This window comes from Brachyhypopomus gauderio, chromosome 11, assembly GCF_052324685.1.
Source record: "Brachyhypopomus gauderio isolate BG-103 chromosome 11, BGAUD_0.2, whole genome shotgun sequence".
Taxonomy (NCBI): Eukaryota; Metazoa; Chordata; class Actinopteri; order Gymnotiformes; family Hypopomidae; genus Brachyhypopomus; species Brachyhypopomus gauderio.
In genome coordinates this window covers 19,543,364-19,562,970 of record NC_135221.1, presented here as the reverse complement: position 1 = coordinate 19,562,970, position 19,607 = coordinate 19,543,364, and the positions used below count along the sequence as shown (strand labels likewise).

At 44.5% G+C, this 19,607-nt stretch overlaps 1 protein-coding gene across 1 annotated transcript in view; it reads left to right on the top strand.

Annotated features, from left to right (window-relative positions):
• ntrk3a (neurotrophic tyrosine kinase, receptor, type 3a) overlaps positions 1-19,607 on the top strand; it is a 189,416-nt gene that overhangs the window by 86,226 nt on the left and 83,583 nt on the right. Inside the window, 4 exon segments of the mRNA XM_077022580.1 lie at positions 3,602-3,898; positions 6,515-6,529; positions 9,908-9,993; positions 11,967-12,069. Coding sequence (XP_076878695.1) covers positions 3,602-3,898; positions 6,515-6,529; positions 9,908-9,993; positions 11,967-12,069 — 501 coding nt within the window.

The window sequence follows — 19,607 nt, the reverse complement described above, 5'->3', positions numbered from 1 at the left end:
AGGTTTGATAGAATCATAGTGGGAATGATGATTCCCTGGTAACTGGATAGCATGGTGGTAATAGACCCTGGTGATGGCCATTGTGATTTCTCATCCTGAAGAGGACTGTATAGAGCTCCAGTAATAAAGCCCTGAGCAGACACACAGGCAGACAGGCCGGCAGACAGGCAGGCAGACAGCCAGACAGCCAGGCAGGCAGACAGGCAGACAGGCAGACAGCCAGACAGGCAGGCAGGCAGGCAGGCAGGCAGGCAGGCAGACAGGCAGGCAGACAGGCAGGCAGGCAGACAGGCAGGCAGGCAGGCAGACAGGCAGGCAGGCAGACAGGCAGACAGGCAAGCCGGCAGGCAGGCAGGCAGGCAGGCAGACAACCAGACAGACAAGCAAGCAGGCTGGCAGGCAGACAGACAGGCAAACAGGCAGACAGACAGGCAAACATGCAGACAGGCAGGCAGGCAGACAGGTCCGTCAGAATACTTGCTGGGATGTTTCTGTACACCACATCACCAGAGTGAAGGGGCACCCACGTGCACTTTTCTGCTGTCCACCGGGAGATAAGATTTGTGTCTGTGAAACAGCCAAGCTTCTGTCTAAGTTCATGAGCTTAAGTTTATTAGTTTAATTTTATAAGGTTTCTCATGGGAAATTTCAAGACAAGTTTCTGATCACGCAGATGCCTGTGTTCTTATACCCATCTGCATTTTCCCATATTGGATCTCTGTAAAGTAAAAACTTTAAATAAAAAATAAAAAATACTGTATTCAACATGAACCAATCTGGAAAGCAACATAAAATAGTTTTATGTGTACTGAAGTCTTATTAATGGTTTTGGTTTTGTTAAGTGCTGCTGGGTTTCAGAGGAGTGCTGTACTCTTCTGTAACTGTAGCTGCCTTTACAGTTTGTGGTACAGTATAAAATTATGTCAGCAGAGTACAGATATATTGTACATTCTGTCGCCATGGAAACAATATTATTCATATTAACTGAAAATAAAACTCTCATCTCCCCAGGACCACAGGCTGTTGTCTGTCAGGAGAGAAGTCATGAAACCATTTAACAGCACTGCAATCACATGCTAATGTTATGGAATCTTTTTAGCAATAGTTGGTGATCAACGAAAAGCTTTTGTAAGTGTATTAAAACTCTAGTAACTCTTCTGTCAAGATGCATCATTTAATCCAGAGAGGCAGCTGATGCTGTGCCATACTTATCGATGACACCAGACTATAGCGTACTCAAGACGGAGTTCACTTTGAGAAATTACTTTAGTTTATCATTTACTAGTAGTTCTAATATTTTCGCTATAGATGACAGTTTTGTGATTGGTTTGTAGCTGTTCAAATCAGATATATATTCACCTTTATGCTACAGGGTTACACTGGTTGTTTTCCTGACCCTGGGGACTACACCTGATGAAATTGAAAGATTAAAAATGTACATAACATGCCCTGAAGGTGGAGCAAGACCTAATATAAACCATACCAGTTTCTGATCCCACATTAATGCCTGAAAGAGAAATGCAGTACTGAAAAAAGTATTTTGAGTACAGGTGAAAGGTCTGCTCATTAAAAGGGTTAAAATCCCTCCTGGTCATTGTTCTATTTTTATTCCAGTAGTCCCAGTGAACATGACTGGGTGATGATAATTAAAAACTCCATCAGATACGCACGATGCAGTCATTTAATCACCTCTATTAGTTAAGTCAGTCAGAGTCAGAGTAATCCTTTAGGTTCAGACTGGCAGGGGTCAGCTGCAAAAGGATAAGGTTGTCCAATGGTACTTTGGCCAGATGTACTGTTTAATCTCCCAGAATGAAAACTTCCATATTAGAATATTTGGCTAATAACTGTGAAGTGTTGTGGACGGCCTGAGATGGTACAGAAGGATGTGAAGGATGTGTATGTGTCCGCTGGATTAACTTGAGTGTTATGACATACCATCCTCACAGCTAGAAGTTTAAAACAGTTTTTCAGAGTGACTTTAAGATCCGTAGCTGCCAGACATGACTGGCTCTGGAGTGTCCCCTCTCGAACCTCAGATAGGACAGGCTCTGGAGTGTCCCCTCTCTTACCTCAGATAGGACAGGCTCTGGAGTGTCCCCTCTCGAACCTCAGATAGGACAGGCTCTGGAGTGTCCCCTCTCTTACCTCAGATAAGGCAGGCTCTGGAGTGTCCCCTCTCGAACCTCAGATAGGGCAGGCTCTGGAGTGTCCCCTCTCGAACCTCAGATAGGACAGGCTCTGGAGTGTCCCCTCTCTTACCTCAGATAGGACAGGCTCTGGAGTGTCCCCTCTCGAACCTCAGATAGGACAGGCTCTGGGGTGTCCCCTCTTGAACCTCAGATAGGACAGGCTCTGGAGTGTCCCCTCTTGTACCTCAGATAGGACAGGCTCTGGAGTGTCCCCTCTCTTACCTCAGATAGGACAGGCTCTGGAGTGTCCCCTCTCTTACCTCAGATAGGACAGGCTCTGGAGTGTCCCCTCTCAAACCTCAGACACATCTCATTTTAATTATTTATATATACCTATACATTCTGGCATGACTTATATACACTATCAGCCAAGATTATGTTATTATTCAAATGTACACAAATATAAGAGCAAAAATGTAAATGTAAACCTAAGTATAGATTTTTATGTGAACATGCTAATAAAGAAAACTGATTATATGCTACACAACAGGGGCTTTCTAGGCCAGTCTGATTCTTGGCATGTAATGGGAAGTTTTCATGATCCCGCAGTGTTTCTGTGGCATGGGTTCAGTTACAGGACAGACAGGACTACGGGCCTGTGTTTACATTTCAAGGGAACAGTGTGGTCCAACACAGCTGTAACATAATTCTCTCTGCACTCAATATGTATTGACTGTGGGAGATTTGCTGAGACTTGCAAACACCCTAGAAAGAGAAGTGAGAGAATGAATCAGTCTTTATCCCTCTGTCCTTCTCTCTGTCTCTCTCACTTCCTCCCTCCCTCCCTTCCTCCCTCTCTCCCTCTGACCCTTGACCCTTTCTCTTTCTCCCTCATTGTCTATGAAGGGCCTTTTGTCAGTGGGAGGTCTCAGTATGTTTTATGAGTCAGAATCAGCAGTGTCCTGTCACTTCACTTCCTGGGTATCACACGCTCTCTGTCCCCCACGCTCCACAGCACAAAAGACGTCTGCGCAGATGCTGTGCGTGGGAACCAGTAGATATTTTGCACGCTTCTTGTCCAAAATTGATTACCTCTATTCTGCCAGCCTGACACTCACTGCTCAATGGAGGGACACGATGCTTGTGTGACTCCAGATCTGATCAGCACGTCTACTCGCTCACAAATGGTTTATGCGCCTGACGTGTGACACGTTTACGGTGGAATAATAGCGGCCGATCTCCGACACATGTACAGTGTGGAAGTTGAAGGCAGCAAGCTGCTGATACATAGTACACAGACTCTGACACACGGTACACACTTCATCCACTTGCAAACAGCCAGATCCACCATCCATGCTTACTGCGCGCTGTGCGGTAACCTACAGCCCACTATAACTGCGGTGTTGTTTTTCTGCCTCTAAAAAGTATTTCTGCACAAATAAATGACGGAATCTTTGAACCCGTCGCAGTTCCGCCCTCAATCGTGCAGTTCGAGGAGCCGGAGAGAAGACATGACACCTGCATGATGTTCACGGTGCGAGGACACCCGCTGCCCACCCTGCGCTGGATCTACAAGGACGAGGAGGTGGTGCAGTCCGAATACATCCACATGGAGGCGGAGGTCTACCAGGACCACCTGGAGGGCTGCCTTGTCTTCAAGAACCCCACCCATCACAACAATGGCAACTACACCATCGAGGCTCGAAACTTCCTGGGTGTGGCCACCAAGACAGTCGACGCCCATTTTATGACCGCCCCCTTTACAGGTGAATATCTGTGCATGAATATCTATGTGAGAACACGCGAGAACACGTTCCTGAAGATGGCATTATGATCAAGTCCTCCAGAATCAGTCCAGAATTCAGCCTTCACATACAGTGTTCCAGACTGCACACTCTGTGTGTTCCATACCCTTTACATTAAATGTTACACATACTTTAAATTATGTTATAGATATTTTATGGGAAAGATAGAACTCCATCACACAAGCTTTATTCTCCTTAACTGTCCTATTATCCTCAAATATACTACTACACGATTCGTCCTTGGGGTCAATTTGACCCCAGGGATATTTGACTCTAGAAAATGATTTACAGAATATTGTTGACCACATTTTTGGGACAGGCAAAGGGCCGGCGCCACAGGGGGGGTGGGGGTGGGGGGCAAAAGGGGGCGTGGCCCCCTCAGGCGATGTGTCCCATCCCCTCAATGTAAATAAAAAGACCCATTTATTTTACTTATTTTATTTATCGCTACACGGCGCCCCCTCACCCGCCCGGCACCCCCCTGGTCAACAACTTACGTTCGCCACCCCCCCCCTTCGGTCAACAACTTACGTTCCCCCCCTCGGTCAACAATTTACGTTCCCCCCCCCACCCCCAGGCAATGTGCCCCGCCCCCTCAATGTAAATAATAAGACCCATTTATTTTACAACAATCACTACACGGTGCCCCCTCGGCCCCCCCTCGGTCAACAACTTACGTTGCCCTCCCCCCCCCCCCACCCCCAGGTGATGTGTCCCGCCCCCTCAATGTAAATAATAAGACCCATTTATTTTACAATAATCGCTACACAGCGCCCCCTCACCCGCTCGGCCCCCCCTGGTCAACAACTTACGTTCACCCCCCCCCCCTCGGTCAACAACTTACGTTCCACTCCCCTCCTCCCCCACGGTCAACAACTTACATTGCGTCCCCCGGGTCAACCATTTACATTCGCCACTCCGAAATTTTCTGACGCCCCCCCACTGTATATGTCCTGACACCGGCCCTGGACAGGCACTTTATTTGTTGAATACATATATAACCCCTTGAAAATCTGTGAGTTGACCTGTCCTCTAGCACCACCATCAAGCCAAACTTTTAAATTAGAATGAATTTATCTTGAATTTTTCATACAAAACTGTTAAAACAGCTTGGGGTCAAATTGACCCCTGAGGACCACCGATGGGTGCAATATGTGTTCAGCACATTGAAAAAAAATCATCATGAAAATTTTATGTTTTATCACTTGTCCCCATCAAATTAGGAAATGTCATGAAATATGAAGTAAAAGAAAAAAAGTCAACTACTATTTTTTGAATGATAAACATTGAATGGGGTCAAATTGACCCCAAGGACGATAGGAGGGTTAAAATATAGCCTGTATATAGCTAGTGTATAAAATATAGCTACTAGGCTATATAAAATATAGCTAGCATATAAAATACAACAAGTGTATAAAATATAGCTATACCTCTTTCTTGCAAGTCAAGAGCAAGGAAACACAATTATGCTCAGATGGACAGGACAGCAGAGACTGTAGTAGGATGACAGGATGACCTGTAACAGGATGACAGGATGACCTGTAGTTGGATGACAGGATGAACATTAACAGGATGACAGGATGAACTGTAGTAGGATGACAGGATGAACTGGATGAACTGTAGCAGAATGACAGGATGAAATGTAGTAGGATGACAGGATGACCTGTAGTAGGATGAGAGGATGACCTGCAGTAGGATGAGAGGATGACCTGTAGTTTGGATGACAGGATGACCTACAGCCGGATGACAGGATGAACTGTAGTAGGATGACAGGATGAACTGTAGCAGAATGACAGGATGAAATGTAGTAGGATGACCTGTGACATTTTGAACTCTTGTTGACCAGACCAGTTTGAACACATGCCCTAAAGCCTGATGAGGGTTAGTGGGGGTTAGGGGGTGTGGCCAATGGGAGGGGCCTGAACACATGTCCTGAAGCCTATTGGGGGGTTAGGGGGTGTGGCCACTGGGAGGGGCCTGACTGCAGTTAGCATTAAACATGAACTCAAGCAGAAAGCCACACACTGATCTGGGTGAGAATACAGCAGCTCCACCTCCCCAGCTGAGAGTAACAGACAAATATAGACACAGGATCCAAGATCAGTAAGTATAGAGTGCTGCTATAGCTGGAGCAGCACATGGGAGGAACTCTAACTTCTAGAATCTGAGATCTAGATGGAAGACTAGCATGTGCACCATCCATCCATCCGTCCATCCATCCATCCATCTATCTATCCATTCCTCCATCCATGGATTTTTCAGTATATATGCATATTCTTTTTGTGTGAGTGCACATACACTCTCTCTCTCTCTTTGTCTCTCTCTCTCCCTCCCTCTCTCTCCCTCTCACACACACACAGCAGGAATGTGTCCTGTAGTTTATTTTTATGCTTGCATATGGCCTCGTGTATTAAACACCTGTTCTCACTGCGAAATACGCTTATTCGAGAAGTACTCTAAACATTTACCATAGTGTAAAACAGCTGAGAAGTGTTGGATTTAATTCCTCCTGAGGCTTTGATATGTCATTGTTAATACGATACACTGAAAATGGTGTTTTCTCTTTCTTCCGAGGAGACTATGCAGATTACGGTGAGTGTGTCTCCGTTCAGTGTCTGACGCATGCAGCTTCTGCACATTATCATTAGTGCTGCCAGTTAACATGAGCAGAGAGCGCGTTTGTTTCTTTCTGTGGTGTCTGATAAACAGCAGTGTCTCATAATCACGCTGACCGCGCCCGGCTGCTCTCACAGCCCCCAACATAGCAATACATTCACTGCTCCGCATCAAACATCCATCATGAAACAGCTGACCCTGGGTCAGCACTATTGCAGAAGGCAGCTGAGGTCGCATAGCATGTGGCTGGCCCAGAAACAGGGCCTGCAGCAGAGTGCAGGGACACGTGGTTGTTTAGAAGGGAAGCAGCCTTGGGGGCAGTGTTGGGGGGCGGAGTCAATGACCTGCATCTGTAGTGATGCTGTACTGGCCAGCGGAGATTCTGATTGGCTGTGCTTAATCAGACTGTAGCCTGGAGACTCTAGCAAAGAATGACAGATTGCTGTTGTCAGAAAACACAATGAAGTTGGATGGTTGCATTGGATAGGACGTTCTGTGTGTGTGTGTGTGTGTGTGTGTGTGTGTGTGTGTGTGTGGTGGGGGGGGGGGGGGGGGTTTACATGTGTGTGTCAGTGTGTTACGTATTTGTATGATGATTTTTCCTGTGAGAATGCTGGTGTGTGTGTGTGCATATGTGTTTGTGTGTGCACATTTGCATGCACTTGTGCTTGTGTATATATGTGTGTTTGTGTGTGTGTGTGTGTGTGTGTGTGTGTGTGTGTGTGTGTGTGTGTGTGTGTATGTGTGTGTGTTTGTGTGCTGCCACATTTGTGCTGCTTCATGATAAACAGTTGAGCAGCAGAACTAGAGCAGTACTCCTCTAACATATATGAACTAGAGCTGTGCACCTCTAGCATATGAACTAGAGCTGTACTCCTCTAACATATATGAACTAGAGCTGTACTCCTCTAACATATATGAACTAGAGCTGTGCACCTCTAGCATATGAACTAGAGCTGTACTCCTCTAACATATATGAACTAGAGCTGTACTCCTCTAACATATATGAACTAGAGCTGTACTCCTCTAACATATATGAACTAGAGCTGTGCACCTCTAGCATATGAACTAGAGCTGTACTCCTCTAACATATATGAACTAGAGCTGTACTCCTCTAACATATATGAACTAGAGCTGTGCACCTCTAGCATATGAACTAGAGCTGTACTCCTCTAACATATATGAACTAGAGCTGTACTCCTCTAACATATATGGACTAGAGCTGTACTCCTCTAACATATATGAACTAGAGCTGTACTCCTCTAACATATATGAACTAGAGCTGTACTCCTCTAACATATGAACTAGAGCTGTACTCCTCTAACATATATGAACTAGAGCTGTACTCCTCTAACATATATAAACTAGAGCTGTACTCCTTTAACATATGAACTAGAGCTGTACTCCTCTAACATATATGGACTAGAGCTGTACTCCTCTAACATATATGAACTAGAGCTGTACACCTCTAGCATATGAACTAGAGCTGTACTCTTCTATACATATATGAACTAGAGCTGTACTCCTCTAACATATATGGACTAGAGCTGTACTCCTCTAACATATATGAACTAGAGCTGTACACCTCTAGCATATGAACTAGAGCTGTACTCTTCTATACATATATGAACTAGAGCTGTACTCCTCTAACATATATGAACTAGAGCTGTACTCTTCTATACATATATGAACTAGAGCAGTACTCCTCTAACATACATGAACTAGAGCTGTACTCCTCTAACATATATGAACTAGAGCTGTACTCTTCTATACATATATGAACTAGAGCTGTACTCCTCTAACATATATGAACTAGAGCTGTACTCTTCTATACATATATGAACTAGAGCAGTACTCCTCTAACATATATGAACTAGAGCTGTACTCCTCTAACATATATGAACTAGAGCTGTACTCCTCTAGCATATATGAACTAGAGCTGTACTCTTCTATACATATATGAACTAGAGCAGTACTCCTCTAACATATATGAACTAGAGCTGTACTCCTCTAACATATATGAACTAGAGCTGTACTCCTCTAACATATATGAACTAGAGCTGTACTCCTCTAACATATATGAACTAGAGCTGTACTCCTCTAACATATGAACTAGAGCTGTACTCCTCTAACATATATGAACTAGAGCTGTACTCCTCTAACATATATGAACTAGAGCTGTACTCCTCTAACATATGAACTAGAGCTGTACTCCTCTAACATATATGAACTAGAGCTGTACTCCTCTAACATATATGAACTAGAGCTGTACTCCTCTAACATATATGAACTAGAGCAGTACTCCTCTAACATATATGGACTAGAGCTGTACTCCTCTAACATATATGGACTAGAGCTGTACTCCTCTAACATATATGAACTAGAGCTGTACTCTTCTATACATATATGAACTAGAGCAGTACTCCTCTAACATATATGGACTAGAGCTGTACTCCTCTAGCATATATGAACTAGAGCTGTACACCTCTAGCATATGAACTAGAGCTGTACTCTTCTATACATATATGAACTAGAGCAGTACTCCTCTAACATATATGGACTAGAGCTGTACTCCTCTAACATATATGAACTAGAGCTGTACTCCTCTAGCATATGAACTAGAGCTGTATTCTTCTATACATATTTGAACTAGAGCAGTACTCCTCTATACATATATAAACTAGAGCTGTACTCCTTTAACATATGAACTAGAGCTGTACTCCTCTAACATACATGAACTAGAGCTGTACTCCTCTAACATATGAACTAGAGCTGTACTCCTCTATACATATATGAACTAGAGCTGTACTCCTCTAACATACATGAACTAGAGCTGTACTCCTCTAACATATGAACTAGAGCTGTACTCCTCTAACATATATGAACTAGAGCTGTACTCCTCTAACATATGAACTAGAGCTGTACTCCTCTAACATATATAAACTAGAGCTGTACTCCTCTAACATATGAACTAGAGCTGTACTCCTCTAACATATATGAACTAGAGCTGTACTCCTCTAACATACATGAACTAGAGCTGTACTCCTCTAACATATGAACTAGAGCTGTACTCCTCTAACATATATGAACTAGAGCTGTACTCCTCTAACATATATGAACTAGAGCTGTACTCCTCTAACATATGAACTAGAGCTGTACTCCTCTAACATATGAACTAGAGCTGTACTCCTCTAACATATATGAACTAGAGCTGTACTCCTCTAACATATATGAACTAGAGCTGTACTCATCTAACATCCCATCTGCCCCAACATCTCTTCTCACTTCTGCATGGTGATAAGTGAGATTCATCCAGGCTTACATATGGCACTCTCCTGTATGTCACATTCACAGTTCACCCCTCCGTTCACTCTCCAGTGAGTCCCAGCCTGACGCCCACCATCACAGTTACCCATCGCCCTGAAGAGGACACGTTTGGGGTGAGTCTCCTTGCGGGGTGAGTCTCCTTGCGGGGTTAGTCGTGTTTGTAAGGTGAGGACTGGCTCATTTCAGCTGCAGCTACACGCTCACTCTGCCGTTTGTACAGAACTAACACTGACGCGTCCCACATAGTGAGTAATGCCTGTGATCAGACCGGCCAGACATCAACGTTCAACTCAGCTGTTGTCTGTCAGGCTAGAACAGGTCAGCGCCATCCCTGACTGCTGGCGGCGTCTGTCTGCACACAGCGTCCGTCTGCCTGCACACTGCGTCCGTCTGTCTGCACACAGCCAGGCTGCTGGTGGCATCTGCCTGGACGAGACTCTTGTGAGCTAGCACAACATAAAAGACAGAACCGGGCCAGAACACTCGCCCAACAAGTGGCAGTGGGTCGTGAGCTATTTTAATCCTCTTTACTCGTTTCTTTTTCTTTCTTTCTTTTTTTATTGTAGTCCTCTTGTGTGACAGCTGTGTTTTACAGCTCCTTAAAGCTGTAATTTCGTTCACGGCGCTGCTGTAATGGGCTGCCAGAGATTACGTCCTCGTTTGGAGGTTTTAATGGGGCCGCGTGGCCGAGTGAGAGCACTTGCTGCCCTGATGTGTCAGCCGCTCGGCTGCAGGAGTCTCCTGCCTCCCGGGCCGGACTCTGCCCTGATTTCACCAGGGGGGTTTTTCTTAGGTGTTGTTAGAACAGCGATTAGCAATAGATTAGGTTATGATTAGGTTACAATTAGGTTATGATTAGGTTATCTGCTTTGTCCTTGGGTTTTTTCTAGTGACTACATGTGTGTGTGTGTGTGTGTGTGTGTGTGTGTGTGTGTGTGTGTGTGTGTGTGTGTGTGTGTTCTATATATGGTATTGAGTACATGTGTGGATGTGTGGATGTGCAGGGGTGTTTGTGTTCATATCATGAAGGTTTTTTTGGCCTGATATTTTTTGCTGTACTGCGTCAGCTCTTCTGCTGCATCTAGCAAAACTATGAAACGTTTGATTACTGCACTAGGGTCACTAAGGGAACGTACAGCATACAAACGACATAAGGGACATACGGGACATTCGGGACATACTGGACATAAGGGACATCAGGGACATAAGGGAAGGAGTGAGAGAGGCAGCCATGTCCAGTGTTTCTGGGCTCCATGTCTTATTTGGGGTATTTTACGTTTCAATAGCTTCTCACATGAAGCTGCTAGAGGGTGAAGACAGTGAGTCCGGAGAACCTGCTTACTGCTGGTGTTCTGGTTCTCAGCTGTGCTGAGCATGTTGAGCTCGGACTTCAGGATTAACTGACCTTCCTCTGTTCTAATCCTCACAGTCAATGCTGCGTGTTTATAAGCAGCATTAATGTTAGCATCACGGGTATCGACTCCTTTTTCAAAATGTGTGTTCAAAATGAAGCAGTTTTCTGTATCTTCCGTATCTCACACTGTCGTGCTCAGTAGGGTTTTATCTCATCTGTTTAATCCACAGTAAACTTTCATGTGTGTGTACAGGGCATGGATTCATTCTCATATGGTCTCTTGTATCCCCTGTGTCTCCTGTATCTCATGTCTCCTGTATCTCATGTCTCCTATATCTCCCGTATCTCGTGTCTCCTGTATCTCATGTCTCCTATATCTTCTGTGTCTCCAATATCTCCTTTATCTTGTGTGTCCTATATCTCCTGTACCTCCTGTGTCTCCTGCTCTGTCAGAGCAGTGATGCTGTAGGGTTTTTATCCTAAACTGTTAGTTCTCCTCTAACTCTGGTTTTAGGGTGTAGTCTGTTGACTGTCACTGTGCAGTTACCCCCTGCTTCAAACATTACAAAGACTTTATTACAATTCTCAAAATAATCTAGATCACAACACTTGGATATATTACTGCATATTCAAAATGGAAAATCTTGAATGTGTGTGTGTGTGTGTGTGTGTGTGTGTGTGTGTGTGTGTGTGTGTGTGTGTGTGTGTGTGTGTGTGTGTGTGTGTTTCTAGGTGTCGATTGCGGTGGGTTTGGCCGGATTCGCCTGCGTCCTTCTCCTCGTGATGTTCCTGCTCATTAACAAATACGGCAGACGTGCCAAGTTTGGTATGAAAGGTACGAAAGCGTTTCTCAGTAGGAGCAGCCTTCTCATTGGTCCACTCCAAAAGGGGTATTTGTCTGGCCAATCAGCTATGAATGTTACTGTCAGCCTGGCAACAGTAACTCCTGTTTTCAAGCAGGGGTGATGCTCAATATCACTTACCTTAGTGAGCGTAGCTTCATTCTTGCCCTCAGATGTTTGAGTGCTGTTCATGCATATGTGTGTGTGTGTGTGTGTGTGTACGGGCGTACATATGTAAGAGTGTGTGTATCTTTGGGATAATTATGTTTGATATGTCAATTATGTTTGTGTGTCAGTAGGTGAGTAGGCAGCGTTGTACTTGCTACAATTGCTAAGAAGGATAAAAGTAGAGATAGTCAGGGACTGTCAGTCCATACTGCTTCAGCTGTCCAAGGATGCTTTATGATCTAGTGTTTGGCCCTAGGTCCTGACCCATGGCCCTAGGTCCTGACCCATGGCCCTAGGTCCTGACCCATGGCCCTAGATCCTGACCCATGGCCCTAGGTCCTGACCCATGGCCCTAGATCCTGACCCATGGCCCTAGGTCCTGAACTGTGGCCCTAGGTCCTGACCCATGGCCCTAGATCCTGACCCATGGCCCTAGGTCCTGAACTGTGGCCCTAGATCCTGAACTGTGGCCCTAGGTCCTGACCCATGGCCCTAGACCCTGAACTGTGGCCCTAGGTCCTGAACTGTGGCCCTAGGTCCTGACCCATGGCCCTAGATCCTGAACTGTGGCCCTAGGTTCTGACCCATGGCCCCTGGTCCTTACCCATGGCACTATGGTCAAAGCCCTTCACTGTGAACAGAAGCTCAGATCCAACCCATGCTTGGTGGCTCTGTTGGGATGGTGGTTAAGTGATGCGTCATCTGCTCTCTCCATCAAGTTCCTGTACACCCTGGTGTCCTAGGAGCCAGGAAGTGATTTGGTCTGCGAGTGATCTTGCCTGGGAGTGATATTGTCAGGGTGATTTTTCCATTGAGAAGAACTCTCAGCTCTTCTGAGCCTCTCTGTCTGTCACTGGCTTTTGGACGCTCTGCAGTTATTTGATTATGTCTTTGACATGCAGTACATCCTCCATTGGTGGAGGATGTTGGAGGATGGTGGTGGATGTTGGGGGATGGAGAATGTTGGTGGATGTTGGGAGATGGTGTGGGATGATGGAGGATGGAGGGGGATGGTGGGGCATGATGGAGGTTGGTGGAGGATGGTGTGGGATGATGGAGGTTGGTGGAGGATGGTGGGGCATGATGGAGGTTGGTGGAGGATGGTGATGTGAGTTTAGGATTCCTGGTACCAAGTCCTAGTAGTTTGTCACTTTTTTCTTCTCCCATGGGGACAGAGACACATTGTTACATTTACATTTACATTTATGGCATTTAGCAGACCCTCTTATCCAGAGTGACTTACAAAAGTGCTACGTAGTTGCTTGGAATCTCCAAGGTAGTATAGATAGTCCTGAACACAAGGTACTCTAAGCTGGACGAAAGTCATATGATACCTAACAATTATGCCAAGTCATTATTAAACCTGAATATACACATCACCTGAGGAAGACAGTAAGCAATTCCTATAACCCAATTATGCACAATACCTGAGAAACAGACAGTAAGCGATACCTATAACAAACACCTGAGGAAAGAGACGATAAAGCACGGTAGACGAAAGCATAATTATGTAAAGTGCACTTGAAAGAGGTGGGTCTTCAGTTGGCGTCTGAAGACAGCAAGTGACTCCGATGTTCGGACACAACATTGTTCTTCTCCCATGGGGACAGAGATACTACGTGATCCTAACCCAGGATTAATATGCTGACATACACTTACACAATGTTTCCCTACTAAGTATGTCACGAGAGGTTTCCAAGAAAGGGTGGAAATGAGCCAAATTATAATCCGATGGGTTCAGATTTAACAGAAGCGCCAAGCGCCGGTCATTTGACCGCTGTGACGTCTTACTAGAAGTGCCGTGTCTGTTCGACCTACTTATACCTAGAAGCGCGGAGCACCGGTCACTTGACCGCAGCAGCTTAAAAACAATTATCTTTGCACTGGATCCAATTTCAGAACCCTCCTTTCATGACGTTTCCCAGAATTGTCCTTTTAATAAACTAGTATTTTTAAATACTAGTTTTAAATTGTTAAAAGAAATCCTGTACAGGCTAGTTTAAATCGATTTTGCTCGTATCTCTGTAATATTGTCGTCATCGCTGTGACGGTGGGGTCGCGGCGAAGAACGAGACACACAATCCTTCACAGATACGTCACTTTTACTTGTTTCCCAGGTATTGCGCAATAGCGCACGGAGAACAGAGAATACACACACACACCAACGTGTAGACTTTAGACATTGACGAGCACAGGACACTGCGCGAGCGCACATTAAATAGACAAACCACAGTAGCCCCACGTGATCACGAGACGATTCACAGGTGAGACTTATTAATCACACAACAAAACCCTACCCACGTATATACACTGACGCAGACAAAGCACGTGGACTACGTTGACACACGCCCAAAAGGGAGGGGCCGGGGTCCTCAACGTGACAATCGCCTACACTTGAAGACTGTGATTTGCTTTTCTGCCAGCGGGTGTCGCAAAGATTTGTATGTCATTTAATATTTAGTATAAATAAATAAAGATCAAATAGTTATCAAAACAATATTATTCACAAAGTTCAAACTGAGTGTGCATAAAGAAAAAACTGAATTTGTTTTGAAATGGCATACCATTAATTGAGTATACAAATAAACTTGCTTTGGCTCAGTCTACAGGCTTCACTCTGGTACTTTGAGTAGCCTACTGAACAAGCTTTCTGTGGATGTGGGGGTTGAAGGTTCCAGCGCAGTCTGTTGCATTAGCAAGACAAAAGATGCTAACGCTTCACAGTGGGGGGTGCGGGCCAGTGGGTTAGTGGTGTGTAGTACGAACATGATAATCTAGTATCATATATGCCAACAGAATAACACTCAGACAAATACTACTATTACACTAACCAAGAAACAAAACTAAAACAATATTTTGCATTTACGTTTTCGCACAAACCAAGAAATGCAATATGAAACTAAACAAAATTGACAATGGGGAAGCTACTGAAAACAAGGTCACAAGGCACTGATTCTAAAAGGTTATTTAGTAACATTAATTTGTTAACATATTGACGTTACGTGCAAATGTCACCATTACGAATATTTTGTTTGGGCGGCTCATTTTTCCTTTTGTGCAAAACGCCATCTAGCATTAATTATGTGTCAGTACCAGCTCCCCTGTGTAAAGACTCGGCGGTCTTTTGACCGCCCGAAGCGCACTTTAAGTAGGTGAAAACAACACGGCGTTAGTAGTAGGTGGTGAAATCGGTCCGATGACCGGCCCACACCGCTTCTAGTGTTAAGAGTTTTGCAGAGAAATCAGACATGCAGAACGCAAAGCTGACTAGTGCTGTCAATGCATCATTTGACATGCTAATCAGTTCGAGCGTTCCAGATCCTTCAGCCTGCAGCTCAGTCGGGCTGTTCAGTCCCATTCTAGAGTGTGTGGGGGGGAGGCAGGCAGACACTCTGCCGTGTTGAGACATAGTGGACCTGATAAAGGGTCAGCAGGTGCAGAAGGTCTCTGAGTGTCTCCGAGCTTTGTCCCTGGGTTTGAACTAGGCTCAGGTGGAGGTCAAGGGTCATAGTGTGAGGGGAGACATTTCCCGCTTTATTCCAAGTTCACAATACATGAAACAGTACACTGGTCCTGTGGTTCCTATCTGTATCGATGGAGATACTCTGATGACGAGAGATGAGAGAAAGATGAGTGGCTATAATCCGGTGACCGGAGGCGAACAGGGCAGTCGTGCCGTGCAGTGTGGTCCTCCGAGCAGCAGGCAGACTGGACTGGAGCGTGTAAACCTGCCACACTGGTCAGACGCCACGTTGTTCCTGACATAAGCCTAGGTCGATGGATTTACAGGATCTCTTTGGCTCTCCTGAGGCTGTTGAGCTGTCGGAGGAGAAGCAGCAGGGGGGGTGGAGCAGGGGGCGGAGCTGGGGGAGGAGCTGAAGGGTTGGAGCTGCGTCTGTGGTAGCCAAGAGCTGCCTGGCTCAGAGGCTGCCCCAAGCAAACTCTTGCTGTTGCTGTGCAAAGCGGCTTTTCCTGATAGCGTGGGACTGTGGCGTGTGTGAGTGAGTGTGTGTGTGTCTGTGTGTGTGTCTGTGTGTGTGTCTGTGTGTGTGCGTCCCGCTCTACTGATTCTTATTCTAGCCACCTCCTGCTCTGCCTCCACTGAGTTAAACTTTTTTCAAGGACTCACTGTGAGATCCCATTATTACCATCTTAAATCTGACAGCAGGACCCTCACAGATATGGGAGAAGGCATATTTTCCTCTCCTTCTCCCTCTCTCTCTCCCTCACTTTCTCCCTCTCTCTCTCATAGCCGAGAGGGGTGTGTGTGTGTGTGTGTGTGTGTGTGTGTGTGTGTGTGTGTGTGTGTGTGTGTGTGTGAGCGGTGCATGATTCACAGCTGTAATATGTCATAGTCTCTTTTTGTCCTTTAGGTTCAGTGAAGGAAGCAGGTGCAGGTCTTTTGCTGAACTGCATTTCCAAGGTTATGGGGCTCAAACACTCAGTTTAGGATGTTATGGCAGTCAGAGACTCAATTACGTTCAACCAAGTCCAAGATGATTAGAGACAACCTTGAGGGCATTACATGGCATCTGATATTTCCTACACATTACCAAAAGAAATGTTTTCAAGACCCATGAACAGCAAGTTCACAACTAGTCAGATTACGTGTAAGGTAGGCATAGGGTTATGTAAGGTCAAGGTTAGGGTTATGTAAGGTCATTAATGTAGTATTTATACTGGAAGTATGAGTAGGAAATCTAGGAAATATAGGAAATGATGATAAAAGAACAAAATGGCATTAATGATTTTCCGTGGATTTTTGTGAAATTATTTAATTTAAATAATTCAGTTATTCAGTTTCAACTACCAGTTTGTCCCTAAAGTGACACTACGGATAGGGCTGTTTGGGTCAGAACATTTTTGATGGCATTTTTGAGCTGTTTAAAGTTTGGGAGCTGGCAGTGTTACATTTGAAATAAATGTCCAGCTTTGATCTTTTTAACATATTTGTTTGGTGCAACACACGGCACAGTTTGGTGGATCACCTGTTCACACCTGATTCAACTTGGCTGCTTTTGTCAGGTTTGGCAGATGAAGGTGCAGTACTGTGCGGTCAGCTAGCTGCCCCATCACATACCTGGGGAAGTGATTCCTGGATTGTGTGGTGTCCTCTCTGATTAGGAAGCCTGTTTGAGACACTTGAGACAACTTTGAGACAAGAGTATTTGTGACTGATGGACTGGTTCTTTACATTTGGCAGGACTGATCAGGAGAGATCAGATCTGATACTGCTATACTCCAATCAGTGAGACCGTCCGACACTTATACTCGGCTATACTCTGTTACAACTGTGCTCCATTATACTCCTGCTTTGCTCTAATTACTGCTCCTATCATGCACCATTTCACAGAACTTCTATATTCCATTTCCTAGTGGCAAATATCTTGTTTTAATCAGTTTTTTGGGGTGAAGTCTAATGCTGTAATCCATCATGGCTGTGAGGTACCACATTTCTGTGTTCTCCACCTACACTATGGCAGATGTGGTAGTGAGTAGATGGGAAATTCCCCAGGTGGACTCAGCTCCAAGCTGTACTGTGTGGTGTCCACTTCATAATCACCCTGGTGGTTTTACCTCAGTGGGGTGGGGGGGGGGGGGGGTGGGGGTGGGGGTTAAACTGTTCACAAGTGCTGCTCCAACGAGTAATTACATTCATGCTTAGACTTGGCTTTTCAAATAGTTTCCTGTTTTATATGACCAAATCAATTACATGATCGAATATTGATGGCATAGATTTGATTCTGCACGCTGCGTGAGCAAGACGAAACGTCAGATCGTGCATGTGATTGGTACAGCGCCAGAGCTGTTGTTGTGTAGTTGTATAGCCGGGTTGTGTAGTTTTTTCCCTCAAATAACAGCGACTGCTTTGAGCATAAGCAATTGTAGTATTAAGCAATCAGCAGCGGAATAAAAGCCCCAGCGATGCTGTGATGTCTAACCTAGGTTAGTTAGCTAAATCTAAACCCAACCAAATGGCTGATGTACAGTTTGGGGACTGTCCTACTGTAACACCATTTATATTAATTTTTTTTATTTAGTCTAAGTTGTAAAACTAGCATCTGACAGTAATATTAATTTCAGTGCAGCAAGCAAGAGTGTTAACGCAACAGAAATTCCATCTCATACATCTCCGTCGCAGAAAGAATGAGTTAGGAAATGAACTATTTTGTACTTACAGATAAGTAAGCTTTAGCACTGATATCATATGCTCGGACATTAATTAACAATAAATATAAAGCTGTTTGTCATATTTTAGACTGATGGATTAGTTGTTTACGTGAAGTAGACAAACGGAAGCAATGAGTAGGGACCTCAGATGGGACGGACGGCTTGGTGAAAGTTCTTAAAATGTGTCCCCAGTTGCTAATAAACCATTTTGATTCTCATAAATGTACTTCTTAGAACTACAGGTTTGTTGTGTTTTATTGATGTGATTAAGCATAATGTGTTGCTAACTGAAACTTGCAGCTTTCAGTGGAGGAATCAGTAGTCAAGATAGTTTAATGTCAGGTAGAATTAGCATTGTTTCCTTTGATGAACCTATTGCTGAGCTGTTTATATCTCCAGTACTGGTCAGTTCTTATCTCCAGTACTGGTCAGGTTATATGTCCAGTACTGGTCAGTTCTTATCTCCAGAACTGGTAAATGGTCATTGTGATGCTCCTGAAATGCTCTTGAAAGAGAACATGCTCTTACTTGAGAGGCTATAAAGATAAAAAACTTTATCTTTATAAAAAGATAAAGTTATATATAAAGTTTATTTGAGAAAGCAGTTTTTTTTGTCTGAAATAATAAAAGTACTAAAAGCAAGTACTAAAAGCAAAATTCCCATGGACCTCTGCCTCCCTAAATTTGCCCTCCACTTTCATACAGAATCAGGCACCTGTGAATTGATCAGTTTAGGTCAAGACTCCCATCATCCTGTAAATATATGTGCTGTGCCATTCCCAGGCTGCCATGGATTGGGTAATAGCTGTAATATTTTGGGTAATGACTGTAACTGTGCTGTTTCAGCGTTCTGCAGTGTTCTCTTCAGGACATCCACAGATCCATCTACCGATAGAAAGATGCAGAAATCCAGAGGAAGAAGGAGGCTTTTAAAGCAAAGAAACAAGACAGCAGGACAAATGATTCCATTAAGAATCTGTTTCTCGCCATCCTTTCGACAATAGATTCTCTGCCAAAAGGGCAAATTGAATAAAATTCTTGTTTTTCCTCCTCTAAACAGTGGCCTTATATCTAAACACTTTCTTGTTCTTTTGCTCAGAAAAATGGGGTCTAATTTTATATGTATAATGCATTACACCATTATGCAACGACAGCATATTTGAAAGTAATGTTTTTCATCCATGTTACTGGA